The sequence below is a fragment of the Rhinolophus sinicus genome, linkage group LG02, assembly GCF_036562045.2.
Source record: "Rhinolophus sinicus isolate RSC01 linkage group LG02, ASM3656204v1, whole genome shotgun sequence".
In the NCBI taxonomy this organism is placed as follows: Eukaryota; Metazoa; Chordata; class Mammalia; order Chiroptera; family Rhinolophidae; genus Rhinolophus; species Rhinolophus sinicus.
The window spans coordinates 56,851,537-56,878,972 of NC_133752.1; the positions used below are offsets into that span (position 1 = coordinate 56,851,537).

General features: G+C 35.9%; 1 protein-coding gene across 1 annotated transcript; it reads right to left on the bottom strand.

The window, feature by feature from the left end:
• Positions 1 to 11,647: 11,647 nt before the first annotated feature.
• Positions 11,648 to 27,011, bottom strand: ALB (albumin). Its single transcript, XM_019720846.2, has 15 exons — positions 26,684 to 27,011; positions 25,936 to 25,993; positions 24,953 to 25,085; positions 24,006 to 24,217; positions 23,353 to 23,485; positions 22,461 to 22,558; positions 20,839 to 20,968; positions 19,718 to 19,932; positions 18,391 to 18,523; positions 17,190 to 17,287; positions 15,999 to 16,137; positions 15,167 to 15,390; positions 13,817 to 13,949; positions 13,102 to 13,169; positions 11,648 to 11,822 (listed from the first exon to the last, which is right to left on the bottom strand). Exons 1-14 carry the CDS (start codon positions 26,760 to 26,762, stop codon positions 13,128 to 13,130), a joined length of 1,827 nt encoding a protein of 608 aa, XP_019576405.2. The 5' UTR covers positions 26,763 to 27,011; the 3' UTR covers positions 11,648 to 11,822; positions 13,102 to 13,127.
• Positions 27,012 to 27,436: the final 425 nt, after the last annotated feature.

Below are 27,436 nucleotides of genomic sequence, written 5' to 3' on the forward strand. Positions count from 1 at the left end.
ATGTATTTAAAGTATCTGATACCTAACAGACATTTCAAAGGATAATTACTTTCATGATTAGCATTACTATTAGATGTACTCTTCTTCACAGCAGTTAAGCTACAAATGTGATTGCTAGAAAATGCCATCTCTTCTGGACTACTTATTCTCTCTGGGATCCATTTTGGGTGTTTTTTTGTTTGTTTGTTGGTTTCAATGGTTGATTATTTGAAAATTTGTTTGTTTTTGTTTTACTTCTCTTCCCTTCCCCATTGATGCTTTTAAAAATATTTATCCATTCTTTAAGGTCTATATTAAATAATCTCCATGAATGCATATCTGATTACTCCCTAACTAGAGAATAACCCTCTTACCTTTGACAATTTAGAACACTTCTTAGATTGCTTTTTCATGGTCATGTTTGACTTTATACCACAGTCATTTGTAAGTTTATGTAATTCTTCCTAGACAGGTGACTTCAATGACTCATCTTTGGGACGTCTATGGTGCTTAGCACAAAGTCTGGCACAAAGCACAACCTTTATAAGTAGAAAATTAATGGCACTGAATCAGATTTTTGTAGTAAGGATCACTAATTGTCCTAAATTCATTTTACACAAATACCCTTCTCCACACAGAATTACTGAAACGTTTGCATTTATATTTTCTCTGATATTCAGGATCTAGATGCCCTGGGACAGGTCTGAGAAGAGGAGAGTGTCCAGACTCTTGAGAGGAAGCTAATGAGTCTGGTTGCAAGGCATAAAACTTAAAAAAAAAAAAAAAAAAAAAAAACCCTCCATAAAGCAGATATAACTCACATTCTAGCAGGATGAATGTCTCCAAAGTCCCCTGGCCTAATGGGGTCTTCTGTCCCTTTAGATTTATTACCTTTAGTCTCATATTGATTCCCCCTATGGAGAGCAACAACAAAAATTACCACCACCACCCTCTTCAAATTTCTAAGAATTCAGGTGTCATGAAGAACTGCTTGCATTTATCCATGGCACCTGCGCCTCTTATTTCCTGGTGCCGCTAAAGTCTACATTTATCTATGCTTTATCTTCTCTCCTATATATGCTCTCTTTTCTTTGCCCTTTGCCCTGTGTTGGTTACCCCCTCAATCACTTTTTCAAGAAATCCCCAAAACAACTTTGTATCAAGGAACTTGAAATAGAACATGAAAAGTCTTTTTCAGAAAAATCCCCTAAATGATCCAGAGATTTCACATACTACTATGAGCTAAATGTTTGTGTTCTCCCAAAATTAATATGTTGGAGCCCCAACTCCCAATGTGAACCCTACCAGAAAATTGATCTTGAACTTTCCTGCCTCCGGAAATGTGAGAAAATAAATTTCTGTTGTTTAAGCCACACAGTATTTTGTTATGACAGCCTGAGCAGACTATGGTGGGCAAACACACACACACACACACGCACACTTTTGTAAATATTTATTCTTCTCATGGGAAATACATGGAATAGAAAACTAGAATTATTATTTATTGATCATAAGCAAAGCCCACTATGGGGACAGAGCCAGGAATGCAGTTTCCAGGCTCTCGGCCTCACATGGAAAGGTGCTGGCTCAGGTACTAAATGGCCATCAACTGTGATTGGATGGCCATCAGCTGTGGCTAGTTGGCCGTCAGCTGTAACCAGTGAGCCATTGGCCACTAATATAACTATGGTGGCTACGCTAGCTAAAATGGGGGGCTAGCAAGAAGATGGTGGCTGAGCTAGCAAGCGCAGATTGCAGATAGCAAGTGGGGTTGGTTGGCAGAGGGAAGTGGATGGCAGGTTGTGGATCATGTGGCTCCTGCTTCCTGTGTCTCCAACCCAGCTGCCAGTGGTATGACTCCCCTATCTATGGCTCCTTGGGTGTTCCGTTTTGGCCTCACCATGTCCTGCGTTCTTATGTGGGGAGCGGGAGCTGAGACCCCACATGAAACCCTGCATGACACCCGCTGATTCCTAAAACATAGACTATATATTTCTAAACAATTTATCTTTAGTAGAGAAATGCTACTTGCTTTTTATGTTCCTAAAAAAGAATAACATATGTGCTTGCCAGTATTCTGTGCAAGGTAAGAAATTTGTGAGTAGAGGGAGATCCAAAATGGCAGAGCAGATAAACACTGTGCCTACTTCCTTCCCTGAACAAACTAAAATTAAAACTAAATTATAGAACAGTCAACCTGAAGTACCATCTGAACAGAAGTTTTATAACTAAAGATATGAAGAAGAAGCCACATCAAGACTGGTAGAAGGGAAGGAGACACAGAACTGGCTAATGGGGAGGTTGAGAATAGGGAGGGATATCTCGGCCATGGAGGTTCCCCCCGGAGGAGTGAGGGACCTGAGCCCCACACCAGGCTCCCCAGCCCAGAGTACTGGTACCAAGAAGAAGAGCCCCCACAACATCTGTCTGTGAAAATCAGCGAGGATTCCAATCATCCAGGTGGGACAGAAGGTGGTGGGAAACCCAGGTGTCCTCTTAAAGGGTCCGTGCACAGACTCTCTCACTCGCAGGCACTCACCTTGGGCTCCAGCAGAAGAACAGTAACTCAGGGGGTGTTGGAGACCTATGGAGACAGCTGAGTTATGTGGTTTTGGGAGAGGGCTAGAGGACAGTTGGCATTTTCCCTATAAGGAGTCCTCCTCCCGTACAGCCGGCAGACTGGTGCCATCTTTCCTGTGTTGAGCCCTCCCCCTACAGCCAAATCTGAATCTGATTGGTCAGGTTAGCTCTGGGACTCCTCCCTGCTGACTCATCAAAGTGGATTAATTGAGTTTCCCTAAAAACATCCCAAGGATTCTCACCTTTGTGTTTTACTCACATCGTTCTGTCCACATAGAAACACAAGGCTTCTTATTTTTCTGCTAGCTGAAATCTTGTACATTTTTCAGATTCAATTTATGCCACTCCTCCTATAATCCACTTCTAGCTCTTCACCTATAAAGCATTTCTGTCATATATGTACTCACATTATTTTAGAATGTCATATACATTCTAAATTGGATTGTAGTCTTGTTCATGAGTCATTTGCACTAAGAGTACTTAGGAACGAGACGTCCAGGGGAGATGTCTGGGTCATCACTGATTGCCTCATAGAGTCCAGCACAATACCTTGCAAAAGTAAGGACTCCATAAAGGTAGTCTATGTGGGCAAATACAGATGTGCCCTGGTTAGTATATGCTCATTGGGAGGGAATCAGTGATCTGAGACTAGTCCAGAGATTACCTAAATGTCTGTATCTGGCTAGCACTATAAACTATACTGACCACCAGCATGTATGGCATCTCTTGTTGCAGCATTAAATCACGTATCAGTTAACCTTTATATTACTTTTCTAGTCATACATGATTTAAGTACTTAACATGGAAATGGTGCTTGTATTTGACATTCGTGGCTAGGGAGCCATCAATGGCAAATCTAACGTCTGGTCAGTTTGAGATGAATTCAAGTCAATTCAATTTAACGAATGTGTCTTGAGCACATAATCAGCTGTGATTAAGATCCCATATTTGGTTCGTATGACTTTCTCCTTTTTGTTAAATACAGCAAATTATTTTCTACCATTAGATCTCTATTTTATACTTTGTAAATTTAGATATCAGACATAATTATTTATTAGAAAAATGTTAAAATACCAGGATGCATAATAACCTAAGTATTTTTGTTTTTCAGATGATTTCAGCATCACTCAGAAATTTATAGAGGAGAAATTTGGATATATGTGAGTTTCTCTAAAGTCTTTTTGATGATTATGGTGTTTATCATAATATTATCTGATATATTCCAGAAATGTTAATGCTTCTCAAAATAATTTAATTAAGTAGACAGCATATCGAAAAAGTAAGTACAATATTAATCATAAAATTCAGGTGAGGCAATTGAATCATCAAGAAGTTGTAAAATTTATAGCCTCGTACTTCGATAACTTCCTGAGGCTAGTCAGCAAGTAGATGTTCCTGTGGGTTTTTGCTGGACATACATGGTATATCTACAGGTAATCACCGTGTACTCTGTGTGGATTGTTGCAGCACCACCATTGCCTTTGCTCAATATATTCAGGAGGCATCCTCTCAAGGAGTAGAAATGTTGGTAAAAGCTGTGACAGAATACAAAGATCAATGCTTGGCTAACGTGATATTCCCATAATGTTCAAAATTATCAATAAGTAAATTGTTTGCATTTCTTAGATAAACAAGTTTGTCGACACAGAGAAATTTTGGCTTAAAATATAAAAAGAGAGATGCTCCATGCTCCTCATTTTTATTTGGCCTGACTTGGGTATTTAGGGTAAGGTAGTTTCCTAGGAGAATTGCAATTCTATATTATGACGCACAGGAGAACTTGGCAATGAGCTTGCAGTCCATGCCATATGTATACAGACACAGGGTAGCAAAATGCCTGCAAAGTGCACAGAAGTACAGAGGTACCCTCAGCTGCCTGTTTCAATATCTACTCTACTATCACACCCTGTTTTCTTGGCCTTTCCCAAATATAGTCACCATCTGCATCTCTAGAAAAGTATTGCCAAATACCACTGCTAAATAAGTTACCAACATATTCACACTCTGACCCTATCACATTGGGAGAGGGGGGAAAAAAGCTGTCATACAAGGGAAAGATAGGCAGCAAAGAAAAGTAAGAGGTTAAGGGACATCAGGATAAGATAGATAAAGTTTCCCAAAGTGCAAAATGGTTGTCAAGGGTGTGGGTCAAGATACTGTGCTGGTGATATTGGGAAAATTGCAATCTTTTTTCCTAAGGGTGATATTCACTCATCATTGTGTTATCTCAGAAGGTTGAGAAAATTCACAATGAATGAAAAGTGTCTTTTACTTCTCTGTTGTCCAGAATGATGCTTTACTGGAAGTGATGTGTGCTGGGAAGGAGCTACCACAAAAGCAAAATTTTTCCTATTGCTGCAGTAAGGTTGTCTTTGAAAGAAGACTGTTTCTTTCGTAATGAGAAAACTATGGGATGTAAGATATAGGAATATATCTTCATATATTCCTTATGAAGAATTGGCTCCTCCATATTTAGAACAGTATTGGATGAGCGAGCTGGCCTCCCTAACTTTGTGATGTGGTGGACAGCAAATGCATTGCTTGACACAGAACTGATTCAGTGCAAAAATGATCGTGAGGCATCAAGGATGGTAATGGAGGTAATTCATAAGGAGTATAGTCAATAGTGTTATAATAACTACGTACGGTGTCATATTGGTACTAGATTTGTTGGGGTGATAGATGGGAGGGGGTTGGTGGTAGTGTGAAAAGAGGTGAGGGGATTAACAAGTACAAGTTGGTTGTTACACAGTAGTAATGGGGATGTAAAGTAAAGCATAGGGAATATAGTCAATAATATGGCAATAACTCTGCATAGTGCCAGGTGGGTACTAAACTAGTCAGGGGATCACTTCTTATATACAGAGGGTGCCCAAAAAATGTTTACAAATTTTAAGAAAGGAAAAAAACTGTATTAAAATTGTAATACTCAGTATACACCAATAACAAAAGATGAATGTGTATACATGTGTATACATTTTTGGGGCACCCCTGGTAAATGTCTAGCCACTATGCTGTACACCTAAAACTCATATAAAATAATATTGAATGTCAACTGTAATTGAAACATTAGAAAGGTGGGAAGAAGGTGAAGGGGAATAAGACGTTCAAATTTCCAGGTATAAAACAAATGTCATGGGGATGTAATCTACAGCATAGGGAATATAGTCAATAATATTGACTATTATTGTCAATAATATTGACAATAATATGATAGCATGGTATGGTATCAGATTATTGCTGGACTTATCATGGTGATCACTTATTTAGATATATAAATGTTGAATAACTTTTAAAAGTTTCAAAAGTTCAGGTGGACACCTGAAACTAATATAATGTTGTATGTTAGCTATATTTTAATAACAAAGAAAGTGTGAGTGGGTGGCACTGTGACCTCACAATTTCTGTCATAAGAAAGTAATAAAATGAGTCAGAGCACATCTCCATTACCATCCTTGATGCCTCACGATCATTTTTGCACTGAATCAGTTCTGTGTCAAGCAATGTATTTGCTGTCCACCACATCACAAAGTTAGGGAGGCCAGCTCGCTCATCCAATACTGTTCTAAATATGAAGGAGCCAATTCTTCAGTACCAGAAAGAAGCAGTGGAGTGAATACCTGGATATTGTTTGTGATAGTCTATTTTTTTCTTATCGCAATTTAAAAAGGAAATCAGGGAATCATCTTTCTCATAGTGTAGAGACATCTTAATTTTGGAACATATTCTTAACAGTCACTGGAGCTCACTCTGCAGTCTGCTCTCTTATAGCTCTGGCCCTAGTACCAAGCCCAAAAACATGAGCTAAGTTTGTCTGAAACTGTTGATCTCCCCTTCCATCACTAGAAGCTAGCTATGACTCCTGATACTCTATTGTGTGGCTCCTTAAATCACCAAGGAAATTATCCCAGCTGAGGTGGGTAAGGGCTTTCATCCACCCAAATGGGATAGGTTTCCATTCTCTGTCACTTACAACACCCCCGCCCCCGCCCCGTGATACTACTCCTTATTCTCTAGTAATACTGCTCCTTAATTCAATTCTTCCCTTGAGATTCTTAAGATCAGCTTTTTAAGGAACCAGTACCTAAGGTCCAGATAGAAATTGACTAAGTGAATAAATGAAGAAATTCACAACAAAAAGACCCAAGTAAGACCTGAATGTATATAAAGAGTAAATATGAAAAAATCATCTTTTCATTTGCATGCTGTATTTTTCAGATACTGTCCAGGTAATGGCTTATAGTCTAGTGCTGAAAAATTATACAAAGTTCACGTGAATTAAATAAAATGGGAAAAAATGACTACTAATCCACCTATTTATTTACCATCATGTGTAACACTTTATTAATATAAAATCTTTCATTAATCAGAAAATGATTCTACCTTTCCCAGAAGAGATATCCAAAATGCTAAAATACTTTATTTGGTATCATGCAACTATTCATGTATTTATTCAACAGTTACTCACACAAGAGAGATGATTTGGATAATTTTAGATCAGTTGAACTGATGCAAAAGTGACACCATCATATGGAACTTTACTACGTCTATCAGTATGGAACATGCAGTTCTTGATGTATTTTAATTTGGGAGAATTTTCATTTTTTCATATTTTAAAATAGAATGTATCATTATTATTAGCTCAAAGCACAAACTTGCATGATTCAAACTTGCATAATATTCAATTTACTATATTTACTGTTTGGAAATCCAAGATATTATTATAAGTCAGGATGCTGCGATTTGTAGTTTAGAATACTTATAGCACATAGTATAAATCAATTTATTCATCTAATTTTATTAAACTCCTTATGTATCAGGTTATGCTAAGTGCCAAGGGAGACACATGGACTTCTAATTCATGGTCCCCTTTGGTGAGAAAAGGTAGCCATTAGTTTAGTGCAAAAGTCATTGCGCTTTAAAAGGTTACAAATAATTGCAAAACCCGCAATTACTTTTGCACCAACCTAATAGTTGAAGAGAAAGACATATAAATGAACTGATACCATTAACTGGGCCTGTTCTCAGGAGTCCAAACCAGGTGTGTTCAAATTCCAGCTCTAGGACTCAGATTTTTACATATTTAAAATGGATATGAAATCTACCATTATTATAATAAAACATGAAAGCTGTAATAATTCAAGTTCTAAGGGAAAAGGAGCATCAGAAAAGGAACTAGATAACTATGCAGGGACGTTTCCTCAAAGAAGGTGAACTTTGAGTTGAATTAATCAAATAGAGAGAGCAAGACATCCCAGGCAGAAGGAAAACACATACATGAAAAAGGATGGTGTGTTAATGAATAGTATAGAATTCAATCTGACTAGAATATTGAAGGGAAGGTGAAAAAAGAGATTGGAAAAGTGACTAAGAGGAGCAAAGAGAGTTGTTAGGTGAGAAGGGAAGGGTAGAAATGATGTGACTTCATGTATAATTTCTATTTAGCCAGTATATCTGCTATAAAACAGAAATCTTATCACACTGTCAACTGCCCCTTCACAAGCCAAATGCCTAAAATTGTTAACGATAGTAATAAAAATAACTGAGCCCTTATTGCTTAACTCCAGGGTTCACCCTTTACATTTTATTCTGCGTTTATGATGTACTCTGGATTTATGCAACACCAGCATGGGCCAGTGAAGTATACTAATTTCTCAGTTAAGATTTTGAATAATGAGTTGAGAAGCGACACTTACGTACTTGTTTATTGTCCAATCTGTGCATATGAAGATTCTTCTTAACGTCCTGGCACCATAGTATCTTCCTGTCAGGTCCAGGACCTTCAGTTTGTTGGTACCATTTTATTGTCAAAAGCATCTCATTCCTGGCTAATTTTACATCTGCTATCTCAAGAAAAAGGTAGCAATGCTGTTACTACTCATGATGCAATGGCTCCTTGGAGCCTGTTTGTATTGAAGCAAATAAATCTTCTTGTCTCGATAGATCTCTATTATCATTTATTTAACTTAATACTAGTTATATCATCCCATCATGTCACCATGAATTCTGGCTCCCAATGACTCGTAAATTATCACTGTACTTCATTGATGATAACCACATATACAAGTCTCTGGTCATCTTAAATTTACCATTACACCTTTCTTAGCATAAACACATCTTCCAAGTATGTTTTCTCCTGAACTCTTAAACCATAATCACTGAATTCATAGAATGTGATCTCTTCCACTGTTAACTGCACCCCAGCCTTCCACACACAGACACCAACAAGGAGGACAGATGAGGGGCTTGTAGTGAAGCATGCAGAGTGCTCCCATTCCTGGGAGGCATGTTTGGCTTAAGACCAACCCAGGGGAGCACAATACGACAACGTGACCGCAATGACAGAAGTAAGAGAGGACATCAACTGGAAGGGCTCAGGGGTGTTACAGAGTAATGACCTCCAGAGTCCTCAAAAGATATATACATGTCCATCCCTGAAGACTGCGTGACACTTAATGTGAAGTTTGTGGAAGAACTGGAGTGACCACCCTGAGTGCCAGTGTCAGGGAGCACACTACATCAAGGATACTTGCCACCACCCCTGCCACCTTTGTGTACTATTGACACAGGCTGCTCTTTTGGAACAAAGGAAAGAGCTGCCCACACATGCAGGTCAGCCCAAAAGTCAATCAACAGCCCAGACCCCAAACTTACCTTGTGTCCAATGTGAGTGAGTCACCCGAAACTCACCAGTCATGACCTCACTGAAGAAGGTAGGGAAAAAATAAAGCTGATCTAAGTAACTTTGGAAAATGATGTTTTGACTGGAAACAATAAAGCTAAAAACAAAAGGAACTGTATATAAACACTGTCTCTGGTAGTAAATTTGTTTCTCATGAAGGGATGGGTCAACAACTCTGAAACACCTTCATATATATCCTGGGATTGAACAATTAAATAAATGGATGATAGATAGTGGGAGCCCACTTTCTCACTGTCAAAAAGGGAAGTTACAAATAAACAAGATGGGAGAGGCTCAGATAAACTCTGTGGTTCTGGAGGAGAGTCAGAGACATCAGTATCAGCTCATATGTAGCCAGACAGATGGATAAACAGAAAGATAGATACAGAAATGATTACAGGCCTGTGTATATACATGGGTTAGCATACAAACCTACATTTCTTAGCTCTGTTCCCTGAATCAGTCTAGAAGAAGTGATAACCCATTAGCAGTGAGCACACCAAGTGCTTAGAACTTTTTTTCTTATACCATTCTGTATTAAACAGAACCAGGGCCCTTGAAGAAATGGCATTTTCCAGGTCTGGGGAAGGGAACAGGCAAGATGAGCCTGAAGCAACTCATAGTGCTAGGAAGTTAAGAAGTATTCAACAAAGTTTAGGGGATGTCAAAGGGACACAAGCAGCCAACTTGAGAACCCCCAAAAGCCAAAGCTGGAATAATTTAAGTCACAAAATAAATAATATAGCATTGAATTATAACCCAAAGTATAAAATAAATATACGTGACTTCATGTGATATAAATAATTGAATAAATAAATAAATGGAGTGAAGCAACAAATCTTTTTTTACAAAAGAATTCAAAATATATATGTTGATACTCCTCCTTCCAGGAACTTCATCTCCTCCTTTCCTCCCTTTGAGTGTGAACTGGATTGAATAATTTGCTTCCAAAAAATAGGTGTAGAAAGGGAAAAATAATAACTGTACAGTAGAGAAACCTGGAAAACACTACCTTAACCAAGTGCTCAATCTCAACATTCCTGATGATGATTCATGTGGATGTCATGTACCTGCTGATAGGAAATGAGAAGAACACTACACACACACACACACACACACACACACACACACACACACACAGACCAGTGTGTCTACCCCGTTCTGGTGGCCCAATCTCCTGCACTGTGCAGCAAAAGACATACGTGAAAGCCAGCCAGCCAGAACAATGCACTTGCGAGGCCATTGTCTCAGAAGCACAGTGACCCTTGGGCTCCTGGACCTCTCTTAGACTCAAGTGCCTGGGCAACTCTGAAAATCTGGTAGACGCTGCAGGAAGCAGGGAAAGCCAGGCTCCAGGGGGCCTGCATTTTGGAACATTTCGCTCCAAAAGTTTCAACTCTCCCTTTAGTGCCTGGACTGCAATACCATCCAGGCAAAGGTACTCAGATCCAGTCCCATGTGGGTCCAGGTGTACAGAAAAGCCTTACTCAAAATAGTCTACGTCTGCCTCTGGGATACTCGACAAGCCACCCATCTCTATTTCTCTCCTCCCAGGCTCTCTGACATTTGTGATGATTGCAAAAATGTGGAAAAGTATTTGATGCCATCAACATAAGGCCAAATTGGGGGTTGGCTGGGGGTGGGGCAGAGTGTGGACTGTAACATTCCAGATACAGAAACAGCCTTTTTTAAAAAAAACTTGGTACCAAAATCTTTTGCAGGCATTATACTTAAAATAAAACTGTAAAGCATTATTATTAGGGACAAAGTAAACAAGTGGTAGAATAGCATGTACACTATGAAACCAATTCTACCAAAAATAAAACACTATATACAAAGTAATAAGGAATAAATGACTTTTAGTAAGTAAATTCATACACAATGGTCTAATATCAGTTGTTACCTCTGAGACCAGGGAAAAGAGGCCTGATATTGAATATAACATCTTAATTTTCCTTACTGTACTTTTGTCCAAGCCTCCTAATCCTCTCTTCCACTCAAAACTTGTTAAACTTCTTACAGTCTTCATGTATTGTCATCCTAAACTATCTTAAATTTCTTCTAGGATCAGTGTTTTTCCCCCATTCAATTAACTATCCTTACAATCATCTCTATCTTCTTTGCTTAGGGAGTTCTAATAGTAAGGAAAAGCCATTTATTTTATATACCTTAAGTGTACCACAATCTTTATTCTTTTATTCAGAATTATCATAATGTTAAAATATTACTTTAAATGTTGATAGTCCCTAACTCAGAAGAGTATTGATGTTTCTTTTAATTAAGTAGCCCATTCGACACTAGAAGTCCTCCACTGAAGTGAGGAAAGAGAAAACAGTGGGACTTGCACAGAACCTACAAAATAATCAGGATGGCAGTCATTCTTTGAAAAACAACAGTCCTGAACCGTTATATTAGATCGTTTTTATTTTTTTATTAATTGCAGAACAGAGAAAGGAGGCTAAATGTTTAAAGAAATTTCTGGTCTTTAGACAGGCTGTTGGATTTACATCAAATGAAAGGGAAAACAGATGAATAAGCTCTGGGTCTTCATTTCTCTTTCTTTTTCTTATTCCAGGGCAAGCTGGAAAAAAATAAAAAAAAATAAAAAATAAATACAAGTATTGCTTGTAAAATGGCGTGTGTTTTCCAAATCTATTTAAATGAATACCAAATTGCTTTGACTGTCTTTCTGCAATGCCCACCAATGATAATAATTCAAGCTTGCCCTAGACTCATGGCAGCTGAATTCTTTTGTTGGGCTGAGGGAAAGGACACCCCAGTAAGCACTGCAAAGTCTCTCTTCATCACTGATGTCATCGGACTTCTCAAGCTTTGAAGTCACGGGCTTTCCTCATCACTCCTCAGAGTTATTTCCTTAATGCCTATTTCTTACCTAAGTTAATTACAAACAAACAAGGTGTCTTCTTCAAGTCAGACCTCTAAAATAAAACCTTGATGTTTAGGACTAAAACGAATCACGTTTTGAAATGATCAAATTCCCAGCGATTCAAAATTGCTTCCTTGCCTGAATGCACAACATGCAGGTGTTTTCGTGTGGGCAAAGGGTAAGTTAAAATCCAGTCGTACAATAGACATTACAGTCAGTTTGCAAAGCATGGAAATAATTCATGCTAAACAACAGCTGGACACTTGCTTTAAAAAAGAAAGTTCATTCTATCTTTTAATTTACCCCCAAGTATTACAACCAAAATGGATATAACATGTTTATGGTCAAACATCTGAATTTTAAAGTGGGTCTTCTTTTCATAAGAAGAGAAAATTCTATTAAAACTCAGCATGTTGACACACTACAAACTTAGAGCAGATTCTTTACGATTAAGAATGAAAGTTCATATAAGATAGATCCATCATATTCTCCAAAGAAATGAATTTGTTATTGAACTATGAGGTTGAACCTTGTAAAATCATTGTCAGTCACCTCTTTTTAACCTACAAAAATGCACTTTCATATTGTCCAGCCTGAACATATCCCACTGCTGAGCCACTGCTCAGTTGAATCGCTCTGTCTACTGTGTCACATTAGGTCAGAGCAGGACCGTGATTGACTGTCAAGCTCTGGTTTGAATTTTGAATTGTGGCTCCACCTCTCACTAGCTGGGTGATCCTTGGGTGAATTATGGAACCTATGTGCTGATCTGTGCTTTCATTTTCTGATCTGAAAAAATGGGAATAATAGTGGAACTTTGGCAACTATTTTGAGAATTAAATAAGTTAACATATATAAGTCGCTTAGAACAGGGCTTGGTCTATGTGGCTTTTAGCAAATGGTCAGTCAATCTTTGCTATTTTAATAATAAATATTATAATTATTAGTATTTTTAAATCCAGAGTATAGTTACCTGAGAAGCTTGTGATTGTGTTGTTTTTATTGTAATGTCGTTTTACTTGACTCAACAAGTTTTGGACCCTGAATACAAAGAAATGACAGGTTTGGGAAAAATATTAGCATCACTATTATGATAAAAAATTAACATTTATACAGCCATTGGTGATTAAAGAGTAATTTAACATATATCACATCCTTTAATTCTAGCTTAATACTGGACTCTCTAGAAGGAAACCTACTGAAATCCATTGTCCCCAAAGGAATAAAAACATCACTGTCAAGTCATAGGGGAAAATATTAAATGATTTACCTGTTTAAATATAAATTTCCCTACTAACCTGTAAAATCAAGTACTCAGATTCAACCAAATCACAAATTAGCACTTTTAAAGAAAATACTTAAATATATTAATGTTTTGATTTACTGATGTCTCTACCAAAAGATTTCAGAACTTCCAAATACTTCTATTTCTATTCTTAAACATCACAACTTTGGAAAACGAAAAAATATTGCAAACAATAATATGCTCTAGTGCAGCAGGAGATTAAAAAAGAGAGAGAGAGAAAGAGAGCTATTTAAGTCATTTTGTCAGACAACTGTATGTAGAATAAGATTTCTGCCCCACATGTACGGAATGTCCTGCAGGTATAGAAACCCCCAAGCCCTAGCCTGATCAGATGCAACAACAAAGGAGATTAGATATATTAAAATGAAGACAACTCCCGTACCTCCTCAGCAAAGCAAGCCGCTTTGTCAGCAGCTGTGCAGCACTTCTCTACAAAAGCTGAGAAATTCCCCAAAACAGTTTTCAGTTGTTCCTCTGTTGCCTTGGGCTTGTGTTTCAACAGCTCAACAAGTGCACTGCATTGAATCAAAACAAAATAAAACAGGGAAAAGGTTACTCACATAAAGAGAACTAGAGATGGCAAAGACAGTAGTGCTGCTGTTTGAGATTGTAAGTTTTGGAGCAGGTAAGTCTGAGCTCGAGCCCCAGGCTTGCCACTGTAAACTTCAATACTCTCATTGGTAGAATGAGGAAAATAAAATCTACCTTCATAGGATTTGTAGAAGGATTGAATGAAATCATCAATGTAAATTGCAAAACATGCTTAGTGTCAACAAATCTCAATAAATCTCTTTTCAGTTAAATCTTTGGAAAGCCTTATATTGCAATTAGAAAATTTTTCAGGTTTTGAAAGTTATGCCACATTGAAGTTTATAGCGATGTAAGAGCTAAAAATGATGTTTAGATGCTTAATTATCTTAGACTCTATTTAAAAGTTTCTAACCTGAGAATCTTTATATTCAGTCTTTGAAATTTGGCCCTTTGAAAGTGAAGAGTGGGGAGACCTTGGGAAATCAAATTATTCAAACTCATGGAAGCGGGTGGTTTTCTTTCCTTGACATCTGTAGAGATTCTAGTACTTGAGAGAATATAATATTGCAATAATATTGCAAAATATAATATTGCAATAGTTTTGCAATATTATCCTTAGCCTATGGCCATGATAGGAACCCACCAGAGATAATAGTAACTTTATGTTGCATTTCTAACCCCTTTTGACAGCAGTAGGGAGTCAAGACTCGGAATTCGCATTTCTAGATGTTTTTCACCCAAATTCCATTCTCAAAAGTTACATGTTGGGGGGTTTGTCTCACCTGTGGGTTGTCATAGAACAAAGTTAAAATTATCCTTTTTGCCTAGAAATAAGTTCTCCTACGGTTTCTACTAACAAATGTGTTATCTGAGGTAATGCATCAATTGATGGTTCAGCTTTTTGTACTGGACCTGTCCTAAGATATTATTCTACTGGAGCGTTTATTCACAAAATTATTCTGAATGATTTCTAGGCAAGATTATAATATAGTTTTGTTGGGGGTTTGTTGTTGTTTGTTTTTCTAAGAAAACAAAAACATATTCATTTATTCTTGACATTGTTATCACCTTAGTAAGACCAATACTTAAATATTCTTTTCTAAGGAATATAATCACACTACTTCCGAAAAAGTTACTAATTTCAAGGTGCAGTTCTCACTATCAAGACTACAAATGCATGCAGTAATGAAATACTCCTCACGTTTGTTTCTTGAGTTGTTTTTCAGTTTCAGGAAGTGTGCATATATCTGCATGGAAAGTGAATGTCTCATCATTAAATTCTTTGGGAACATATGTTTCATCGACTTCCAGAGCAGAAAAGCATGGCCGTCTGTTCACCAAGGATTCTGTGCAGCATTTGGTAACTCTTTCGCTCACTGGCGTCTTCTCGTGCAACACACACAACCGGTTCAGGACCGCGGACAGCTAAACAACAGGGAAGAGAGCGGAAATGTAAAAGAAGCATAATTAAAAGTTTTCTGTGAACTCCTACTTTCCAATGGACCAAGTGAAGTGTTGTATTTTAACTAACAACATTGAATCCAAGGTTGATTTGAGGCAGTGATTTGCTTATGTTCAGAACTACAAATAATAAGGGACATTTAAAAGTCTCTTTTAAAAGTCTCTTTTAAAAGTCTTTTAAAATCATTTAAAAGTGTCTAAGGTATGTGTTGGAGTGGCAGAAAAACAGCCTTATATTGATACATTACAGGAAAGACTCCAAAGAAAGTGAACATTTTTTTAATGCCAGAATAAAACATTGAAAATTCATGCAATTTTTCCAAAACAATTTATCATCTTTGGAATCTTATCTAAATTTTCATTCTGATGGTCAGGATAATAGGGGATCAAGTCCTGGCTCCCACTACCATATGCACACATGCACATATACACACATACACAAACACACACACACACACACACACACACACATACACACACGTTAGTTCACTCCTGCTTCTGAAAGTTAGGTTTGTCAATATCCAAAGGCAAAAATTCATCATTATTAACTTATTATATTTTAAAAGACTCACATAGTCTTCTGCACAACCCATTCTTTGTGATTCAGGAAGCTTACAACACTTGGTGCCCACTACTCCTAGTTTTCTTGCAACTTCCACAAGAGTTGGAGTTGACACCTGGGGTGCTTTCTTGGTGTAACGAATTATGAGCCTGTAACAAAATATTCTGGGTGTTTTCAGCCAAGCAAGACACTTTTTTTTTCTAACATAGTACGTAAAGCAAAGAACACTTAGCCAAAATCAATTTAAATGATTTCCATTCATAAAATTATCTCCATCTCCAGGTTGGTGGGGTAGTGTGGGGGGAAACCTTGTCCTAATTAACTAGTTAAGCCTAACTGTGAATTGCACCTGTGCTGTATTATATTAGGAAGGTGACTTAACTTACTATAGTTCAGTGACATTCATATATTTGTTAATTGCTTCTTTCTCTCAATAAAATCTACTGAGAGCTTAACATCAGCACTGTGCTAAATTTGAATAATATGGATGAATTTTCTCATTTATAAAATGGGAGGAAAGATACCTGACTCAATAGGGATGGTGCAACATTAAAAGACATAAAGTATGCAACCAACCTGGTGTGGTATCTAATATGTAACAATCCTTTATTAAGAATGCCAATCAACATTGAAAGTCAATGCAGGACTGTAATCTACTCAAGGGAAGATGCTTGTTCACTGTGGTTCTAACTGAGGTTCCCTAGCACCCACACTTAGAAGAGTGCTGACCTGTGTAAGATGAACAATAAATATCCACCTCATGATGTGTCCCTTATTATCTTTACCTCCATAGGTAACACTCGATTAGACCAGGACACTAGTCTATCGCCTTATATGTTACAATACTTCTTTCATACTACTTATGAAAGGCCAACTATTTCCTTCTTTGTAAAGCACAGCTGTTTTTTGTTTGCCCATAAAGGATTCCATAACTGTCAAAGGGCATCCTCAGTTCCTATATCCCAAGATTTAGCATTTTCCTTCCCAGTCTCAAGAGGCCAGTTTTTTAAACTGCACTCAAATATAGGCCCCTTCATCCTTTTCAACTATTTTATCTCTCCTTCTCCAGTCTTTCTTCACAGAGAGGGATTAGAAATATATACTGTATTTTCAAGATTAAAAATTTTACAATGGGTGGTCTACATATTAAATCAAATAATTACAAATTGATCAAGAAAAAATAGTAAACAAAAATACGTACGCATTCTGGAAGCCATACTCTCCAATTTTTTCGAAAAGATCACAGTTTTCTTTGACTAATTCCTGAGGCTCATCCACAAGAGGTTTAAGTTCATCAAACTGAAAGATAAAAGAATTGTGTTTACAGAATTCCACCCGAGGACCAGATGCAGGCTGTTTTTTACCCCTATAGGCAGAATGATATCCTTCTTTCTTTCTGCTCTAAGCCATGTAAATAGACCTTTGATGGCAAATCTTTTATAACATATACAAACTGTATAGTATAAGTGATTAAAAATACTCAAGCTCCGGAGTGTGACTGCTGGCATTTGATCCAGGCCATCTGACTCATTTTATAGTAGTGCAACTTTACTTCCAATCACCAAGGTTTAGAAACCTCACCTCTAACAGGGGATGGAGATTATGCTCACCTCAGAGAATTACTCTGTAAACCATCTGAGCTAATGAAATTAAAACAGTGCCTGGAACGTAATAAAAGCTCAATAAGTAATAGCTATGATTGTGAGCATTATTATTAATCCGTCTCTCCAGTTGGATTCTGAGCTCTCTGAAATTAGAGATTGTACCTTGGCCATCAGTTCCAACACAGTGCCTGTCCATCAGTTCGTAGAGGAAAGAATGATTTTCCTCTGATTCTAAAGTTTGGAAACCACTATGTACATTAAAAGTACTTAGTATACTAAACATGCTAAATATGCTAAAAATCCTCCAGAACAGATTTCCTCTCCTTACTTAATTTCTTGTAAAACCATTCCTAAGCCTTCTCAAAAAGATTTGAAAATATTCTAAATGAACAGATTCACAATCTTCCTTAAGAGGCTAATTATTGACGCTTGATACATGTTGGAATCAGGTTAACTTTATATCTAAGTTAAATCTCTTTTAATTACCATTTACTTTACTTTGCCTTATTTTGTTCTGAGGAGTGTAAAAAAGAGAAAGACACGGTCAAGATTTCATAAAGTTGGAGACTGCTCTCCTCAGATCTCTTTTTCTAAACTATTCTAGATTTTATTAACCATTCTACTTTAAGCTACTTTTTCCCCTTAAATGTTTAAGAGCACAAAATTGAAACCAACTCAAGAACATTATATAGTACTAAATCGTATCATACTATATAACGTTTTGCATTATTTTTCTTCCTTGTTATTGGAATGACCACTCAAAGAGCTACATTTTGTTTCTTCCTTTGGGAAACCTACCACTTTAGAATAGCATGCATGAGCATCAGCAGTGGCACAGCATTTCTCCAGCGTCGCTTCATATGCCTTGGCAAGTCTCAGCAGCAATGAGACAGAGTAATCAGGATGCCTTCTTGAGTATTCATACAAAAACCTAATTAAGATGAAAATCACATACACTTAGTTGAACAAATAAACAAGAAAAAGATCACATGAATAACCACAAAAGTAACTTATACGCCAAAGGTCTCAATTTGACTAAACCTCATGTGGTAAAGCTTGGTGGCTAAAGGCTAGGGGGTCAGAATTAAAGCTACCTTCATTCAAATCCTGGCTCTGCAACTTATTTGACTGTATCCCCTTAGGCAAATTATTAAAACTATCAGAGCCTCAGTTTCCTCCTCTTTCGAATGGGTATAATAATAGTATCTGTCTCATAAGGTGAGAAACACATGACATAATCTATGCATAACATACACTGTCTGGAACATATTAAATGTTTGATGATACTTATTAAGTATACTTTGTTTGATTTGGACTATACCTCAAAAAGATTTTGATAGATAGACAGATAAATAGAGATACATTCTTAAAACATTCTTTGCCCTTCCTGAGTGAAATCTTAAAGGGTATACAATTTTATGAAATACTATTTAGTGCACAGAATACTATTATAATCTAACAACAAAAATGCAAAAGTTTATCTCCACACTGACTGTCTATATATAATCATTTATTTTGGCATTTAATTGTGTGATGCCTTGCCATGCTACTGGACTTTTGATCTTTCCAAATATAAAGCACTTGGTAGTCAACTCCACACTTCTCTTTATACTTCCTGCTGCCATGAGATAGACAGATATATGATCGATGATAGATGTTAGATAGATAGATAGATAGATAGATAGATAGATAGATAATAGATGGACAGATATAAAGATGTATTATATATATTCACATATATATGTTATAGTAATTCAAGAAATAATCTTTGAATGAATAAAAAACAATACATATATAATTTATATATACACAAACTGTTTGTAGAGGTGTTTCCAAGAAATATCACTAAGGAGAAGGAATGGGGGTGGGTAAAAATAGAAATTTTTACTTAGTACTTTGTACTCTTCTATTGGTTAAGATTTTGCCATGAACAGTTATTTTTTATGACAATTTTTTTTAAACCAATTAATTTTTTCCAAAAAATGTAAAGGCTGGGAAATAGAAGGAAAAAGAAGCACTGTAGGCAACATGGGAATTATAACAATGCTAACTCAAAGCCTAAAATAGCTTCCTAAATCTTCAGACCATATCAAAGCTATGACAGGATAATTCCTTAGCTACTTACGTGCCCAGGAAGACATCTTTTGCCTCCTTATAGTTTGTGCAAACATCCTTATCATCAACATAATCAGTAGTTAATGAGGGCAGGTCAGCAGGCAAATCATCATTTTCCACTGAAGCAAGGCAGTGGGATTTTTCCAACAGAGGCTTATCACAGCATTCCTTCAGTTTACTGGAGATTGAATCTTGATTGTCACACATATATTTGGCAAGATCTGCCTGTAAGTAAATTGATGAAAATTGTTCAACATAAATTGACATTACTACACTTTCTTTTCAGACTTTTATTGTTGGCGGAACATGTCCGTTGTATTCTAAGAACAGACACATACCAACCTGCTTTCTGTGAACATTTTCAGTCTGTTCTTCTAAGCCTGGAGACTCAGAGAGAACAACTAAAACATTTCCACTCAATTAAAAACTAGTCAGCGGACCATGTCAGTTATTTATTAATTTTATATTTCAACTGTTAAGATATTTAAGTTTTTTGATAAAACCCAGTACCGTTTTCCCAAATCGTCCCCAAAATTAAGTGCAGGCATTTTGAAACCAAATAACTAAATAAAGTGTGAGAGATTTTTGAAAAATTAGTCAAGATCCTAGTCATAGGCCCTACTTACAAATGTAAAATATCTGCCTTAAATTTTCCAGAAAATATGACAGATTATGATCCTGGTATCTGGTCATATACTGACCTTTTGGAAAAAGACACATCATGCTATAAATATTTGTATATTTAACACAGTTAATTAAGGGGGAATATCGGGGGAGGATTACATAATTTCCAAAGACCTCTTCAGGTACCAGCCCTTCTCCAACTCTACCCACCTCCCAAAAAAATCTTAGAAATCTACCTTTGTAGCTGTCCTACTTCAGTTTAAGCCTTTGTTCTCAGTGTATGACTGAAAAGGATTGCAAATTAGTGAAAGTGTTCATCAGATCATTTAGTGAGTGGGATAGCCAGGTTTACCCCCAAAAAAAGTACCACAAGGCAGGGAAAGGACTGAGCAGATTAGGCATAGAAGACAATTTCAATTCACTGGCAGCTGTCACCATTATATTAAACAAATTCATTCTAGCAACTGAAATATGTAAGTACCAAAGAGAATACAGAGAATTCTTTACCCTGTCATCTGCACATTCAAGCAGGTCACCATGGCAGCATTCCTTGTGGATTTTGGTAAGATCTGTCACTAGCTTGGTAACCTCCATAAAATCAGCCTTGGGAAATTTTTGGCTCAGGCGAGCTACGGACCTAAAAAGAAAATTCTCCCATCAAAACTTTGTTAACATGCAATATTTTATGTGAAAGCACTAGGAAAATACTACTTATAACAAGAAAACTCAGAACAAAATAACATATAGAAATAATTTGTAACTTTTATTAGTTCTTGTTTTAGTGCTAGCTCTGAACCAAATTGTTATCTTAGGGCAAAATGTTTCCTTAGGGCAGAATTATCCATTGTAAGAGAGTGTGGTGGCTAGAAAGAAGTCCAGCAATTCATAAAATCAAAAATCAAAGAGGGATTCTGAAGGAGGTGGCATACGTAGGAGCATCAGGTTTGGAGCCCATGTCTGACTTCCAGATCTGACTTTGTGGCTTATTAGGAGTGTGATCCTAGGTAAGTTACTTAAACTGTCTGAGCTGCAGCCCCTATAGTGTCACAACAGTATGCTAAATCAGATTATTGTGAATATTAAATTAGATAATGCATATAAAAGCTTTTCATCAACTGGAAAGTGCCATACAAACTCCAGTGACTTTTTTATACCAATTAAAATACATTCTCCCTGCCTTCTGAAGAACAAGAACAGAAATTTCATAACTTCTACAAAATTAGAGAGTTTTAATTAAGCAGATTTTTACCAAGACATTGATACAGCACAGTCTCTAAACCCTATGACAAGATGTAAAAGGCAAAATATTCACATGCTTTCATAGGGCATTTCAGAGTTGCCTAAGTCTGTAAAAGATACTTCTTCCCCCAAACCAATCACAGTGTGTTTGACTGTGTATTATTTCACATTGGATTGTTTTGTTTATTTATTTGTTTGATTTTGGTGGTTAGATGGTAAAGTTGATAAGCAAAGATAGTTCAAATGATGGTTTCTAAAGACTTTGCAAAATGTCTATTGTTTTCACTTTGTCTTCTGTTTGTGTTGATTAATTGTTGACTAGCAAGTGAGGGACTGGGGGAATGGGTGAAGTGGTTTGTGGTTCAGATATTTAAGGATATTCCTAAAACTAGCTAAGTAATATAAAAATATAGACCCAGGCAAAAACAAGAAATTAAGAACAAAGCTGGAGCTATGAGAAAATGAGAATTAACCTTAATGGCTGAATTTAATTATCAGAACATAAAAGGACAACCAGACACTTTCAGATAATTGCAGGGGGCAGAAGGAGATAAAAATAAAGACCCTGACTACAACTTTATAAAAATAGTGGACCATTAGAATAAGATCCCTAGTCTTTATAAATAAATGGAGTTTCAATACCCTGTCTTACAAGGATAAAATATATATATCCTCTAAACTCTTTGACTACTTTGAAAAAACTGTGATAAAAAACAATGACAAATTGTCATTCATGCTCTGATTTTCACTTCTGTTAAGATTCTACCTTTTAGACAACCAAAAAGATGTATGTGAGAGTACTGTGTGAAAAGCTATATAAATATACAATTTTGTCAACTGAATCATCGTCATTTACATGATTATATAGCACAGAACAAAATTTAAATTACCATGCTTTGAAAGCTCTATCTCCAAATTTTTGGAGACTAGAGCACTTGAGTCTGTCTTTGGCAGATGCAGCCACTACTGTTTCCTTCAAAGCATCCATCTGCAAAAAGAAATAATTTTGAAAGTATTAAGAAAACAATTCTACATGAAATACCCCTTCAGAAGTTAGATGAGACCAAGTCAAATTAAATTTTAGAGAGATAAGGTACACCTAAATTCCCAAGTACTCACTATTGGCAATTAATTATTTTACTATGTAGAAAGAGGAAAAAGCAATTGGGTCGTAACGGAAGACTGGGTAGTTATGGGGAATGAAGGAAAAGAGTATAGGAACAGAGTATACTAATATCCTAGGGAATATAATTTTGCTGACTTCTTAATTTTGCATATAATTAATTTCAATCCCTCCTCTACCAACTCTCACATCAATAAACACCTTAGAAAAGGTGATGCAGTATATAATAAATATTTATGGAATATTAATAAATCCAGGATTCCGGATGCAGTGAAATTCTTCACTTTGAATTCCCTTCCCAATAAGAAACCCTCATGAAAAGATAAACAAAGCCACGGCCCTCTGCTGCACAATTTTACAAATGAGTTTCTGTATTTCACTATGGTGACCAACACCATAAAAAAGAGGAGGGATATTTAGACACAAGCACAGTGATTCCCTCTTTCAATGCACTTTGGCAAAATTTAAAAGGGAGGATTGAGGATGTGAGGGGCCTTCAATGAGGGTGAAAGATCTTTGGGATGGATAAGAGTGAGGAAGTCTTTTTTGACCATGTAAAGAAGTTTGTATCAGAGACTTTGGTTCCCTAAATCTAGCCATAAGATGCCCCACATCTGAGGTTTGAGGCTGAGCTGGTTCTGTACTTCTTCTGGGCATACCTTTGGTCCCAGGCAGGCAGCTTTATCAGCAGCTTGGCAGCATTCTGTTAAAACTTCTTTATATTTTTGAGCATAGTAAAGGAGTTCTGGGGCATAAAAGTAAGGATTTCTTCTGGCAACTTCATATAAGTACCTACATTTTTTTTTAAAGAACAGGGAGTTAATTTTCTATAGCAAATAGCATTGCAAGAACAATTGTAATCAATTTTTTCCCCAAAACCCAAAGACATCTCATTTACTAATTAAGCTCCATTTGCACATGATGATCTTGCCTTTTCATTCTTCAAGTCAATGAAAAAGTTAAACATATATATAAATTATATATACACACACACATAAAATAGTTAAGTATTGGTGATATAAGGTTATTGACTAAAATGAAATTAATTCTGAGAATAACTAAACATATATCTTCATAATATTATAATACGTGTCAATTTCAATTTTTTTTCTTACAGATCATATCCGGTTTCAATGAAAGATCTTTGATCAAATTTTTATCATGTAAAATTTTATAGTATCAAATATTACTTCTTAAAACCTGTCATTAGAAAAAAAGCTTCTAAATCTTAATGTTGAAAATATTTTGTTACAGTGAGTCTTGAACTATTTCATAATTTTTAATTTTGAAGCATAAAAATCTGATTACTTACTGTCCCAAAAACTTCTGTGCATTTTCCTGAAAGGCAGTACACAAAGCTTCAGGCTCTGGTCTCACCAGTGCAGGGAGAGTTGGGTTATCATCTTTGTGTTTCAGGAAGCATTCGTTTCTCTCAGGTTCTTGTTTTTCACAGCAGTCAGCCATGTCACCATAGGTGGCACGAAGAGATGCAACTGTACACAGTTTATCTCCAAAAAGAGTATGCTAAACGGAAGACAGAAGGCTTCAAATTTCTAGGCAGTATATTATTTTTTATACCCAAAGAATAGTATTAAAAATGCAATATACTGGTAAAACGTGGTTAGGAAACCATATAAAAATCTACTTTTTTCATAGGTTTAGAGAGTGTCCCTTGATTTGACCATCTATGTGTAATTTTTTAAGAAATAACTGTCACACTATTAATTACAGTGGATAAAATAGAAGGGCAAAAAAGATAGTCAATGGCTTTAAGGAATAAACGTTACTCTAATTTCCACCTGAGGCTAAAGACTAGGAGAGCAATCATAATTTAAAAATCAAGCACAAATAATCCTCTAAGTAGCAGCTGAATTCACATTAAGGAGGAAAGTGTTCAGATAGCTTCTCATTTGATCTGCTTCTTTGTGAGATTTCAAAACAAGCTATCACTATTAGTCTCTATGAAAAGAAATCAAACTTCATATTTTTAAAAGAGACTTTTACAAATGAAAAGCTTTCCATTTAAATACACGATAACCACTGGGTGTGGTCTCCAGAAAGTATTGTTTTTAAAACGGTGATTATAGCTAGCATGTCTCTATCATAGAAAAAAACGATGGTTCTACCTACTTTTGACTGTTGCTTACAAATATGGTCATTTAGTAATAATTGAGAAAACTAAAATGGGACTGTTTTCCCTTTGAAATGCTCAGGCGTACTTAAAAGAAGAACTAATATTCAACACCAGACTGTACTTACAAGGGGCTTGTCACAATTTGCAGCTGACTCATCAGCAACACATGTTTTTGCAAACTCAGTTACTTCATTTGTTAATTTTACATGCTCTTCAAATGGGCACTGCTGGAGATACTGAGAGAAGGCTACGAGCACCCTGCAACAAAGGACATAGAAAAACGCAGTATAATAAAATTTGAATATAAAGTAGGTTGCTATATTAGAGAAAAAGCATATGTTTTATATTTTATACATTGTACTATTATCCAGAAAGCCTAGTCACATCAGCTATCATCTGAGGCCTAACCAGGCATATGTGGCTTTCTAAGCAAAGAGGATATGTATATCCACCATGTTTAAACATGTGTGTACACGTGAGTAGATGCACACATATAGAGCTAACAAGCAAAATGTATTCTAAATAGATCTAATCGTTAAGACAAGGGCCATTGCATACGTCTTTTGACTATTTAAAACAAATTAAAAAAACAAAAAAACAAAACCCACACACCACATTTAATCAGCCTATAGAATGACATTGACCTTTAAAATATAAATTATTTTCTCATTTTTTAATAGATTAAAAAATACTGAAATGCTCTCAAGAAACCACAGATCTGTTTGCTAGGTAAAGAAATTTAATAAGTGTGCTGCAAAAGGAACCATATATTAAAGTCTTTCTCATCATCCAGGTTAAATAAAAGTGCCAGAGTTATATTTTCCAATGCATAGTACCCATTAGCCACATGTGACTATATAAAGTTGAGTACATTAAAATTAAATACAATTTAAATTTTTGTACTTCAATTGCACTTGCCATAGTTAAAATACTCAACAACATGTGGCCAGTGGCTACCATATTGGACAACACCGATATAGAATATTTTCTCCAGTGCAGAAATTTCTACTCTAGAGTCTGGACTCTGATGACAGGAGACTATAAGAATTTAAAAATAATAACCAATGCTATTAGAAACTTTAAATTTGACTTCAATATTTTAACTTACAGGCCTTTGAAATTTTCTTCTGCCAAATCCTTAAACCGATGAGCAATCTCACTCTTGGCTGGGGAAAAAAAAATATTTATTTAAAGTCTGATGAAAACAACTGATTAGGATATTACTTCTTATGTTTCTCTCCATTTGACTTAGGTATTCATTTGCCCTAAAATATTGAGCTCTGATCCCTACAGAAAATATTAGGATGACAGTGAACTATAACTTCTTTTAAACAGAAGCTATTCAATCACCAATGATACTATTTGAAAAATCATTTAAATCATTACATATTTGTAGCTTTATATTCAAATTTTGATAAGATCTAATTCTCTTAGTGTCTATTAACAGCTACGGAGAAGACAGTCTGAATGGAAGAATATAATACAAGTTCCATTTACAAGATTAATAACACAGGTTTTGTTGTGTGTTTGTTTAACACATCAAGGTATTTTGGGATAGGGCTTTGGGAATTTCAAGTTATCAATTATATTTTCAACTACATTCTGTGAAGTTTAAGTCACTCTAAGTTCCTTCATATGCAAAAGGAAATTATAGCTACTAAACAATTCTCACCATCTTTTTTTCACTTAGGATGTTAGAAATATATTAATAAGATAAATTCCTGTGGGTTCACAAATACAAAATACAATCATAGTCTAGAAATAAATGCTAAAGGGAAACTTCTTTAAAGATACAGAGTTTACTAAAATGTTCTTTTACTACGAAAATTTAAATAATAGAAAAATAGAATTCTTACGTGCATCTCGACGAAACACACCCCTGGAATAAGCAGAGCTGATCAAAAAGACAAGGGAAATAAAGGTTACCCACTTCATTGTGCCAAAGGCTTGTGGGTTTGAAAAAAGGGAAAAGATAAGATGAATAGAGAGAAATTAGTGCTAATATACTTCTTTAACCAATAATTGTAGATTATTAACTAGACTAATCTTTGTATTTGATTGGCTCCTAAGTGATTACAAAATTCATAATGTTCTTGCCAAAATATTGTTTGACTAAATCCCTTGCGTATGTTTGCCATCTGGAACTGCTTTCCCCACAAGACCTTGTCAATTCATTAAAGTTATGTAAAACATCTTATCAAATTTTACCTAAGAGTTTAAACAATCTGTACCTATTATTCATTACCACGTACTTTATCTGTGATTTACCATATGAACAATTTAGTGTTCAGTATTTCCAAAAATTAGGCAAACCAACGACTTAGCTTGGAAATCAGACATACTAAGAGAGCTAAACTCTGAACTGTATAGATTACTAATTCCAAGTATACATACTTTTGTCACGAGTAATGGAACCAGACTTGTCCTTCAGGCCACATATGAACAGAAATAAAAGAAGATCTGCCTATGAAATTATTTCCGTTGGAAAAATCATTTTTTTTAAAGCCTAAAATCTTAAATTACAAAAGCAAAAAGGCAACCATTCTAACTTTCTAAACAGAGAAAATAATTCCCTTTTGGGTAAATTACGTCAATTTTTCTTTTAACTT

What these genes read in the sequence shown, in the direction of transcription:
- ALB (XM_019720846.2), bottom strand. Translation starts at nt 26,762, where the DNA reads ATGAAGTGGGTAACCTTTATTTCCCTTGTCTTTTTGATCAGCTCTGCT. An exon ending in GAAGAAAATTTCAAAGGCCT is followed by an intron (nt 25,086 to 25,935) that starts GTAAGTTAAAAT and finishes CCTTTGTTGCAG; the next exon opens with GGTGCTCGTAGCCTTCTCTC. An exon ending in GAGTATGGCTTCCAGAATGC is followed by an intron (nt 16,138 to 17,189) that starts GTACGTATTTTT and finishes ATTTTGTTACAG; the next exon opens with GCTCATAATTCGTTACACCA.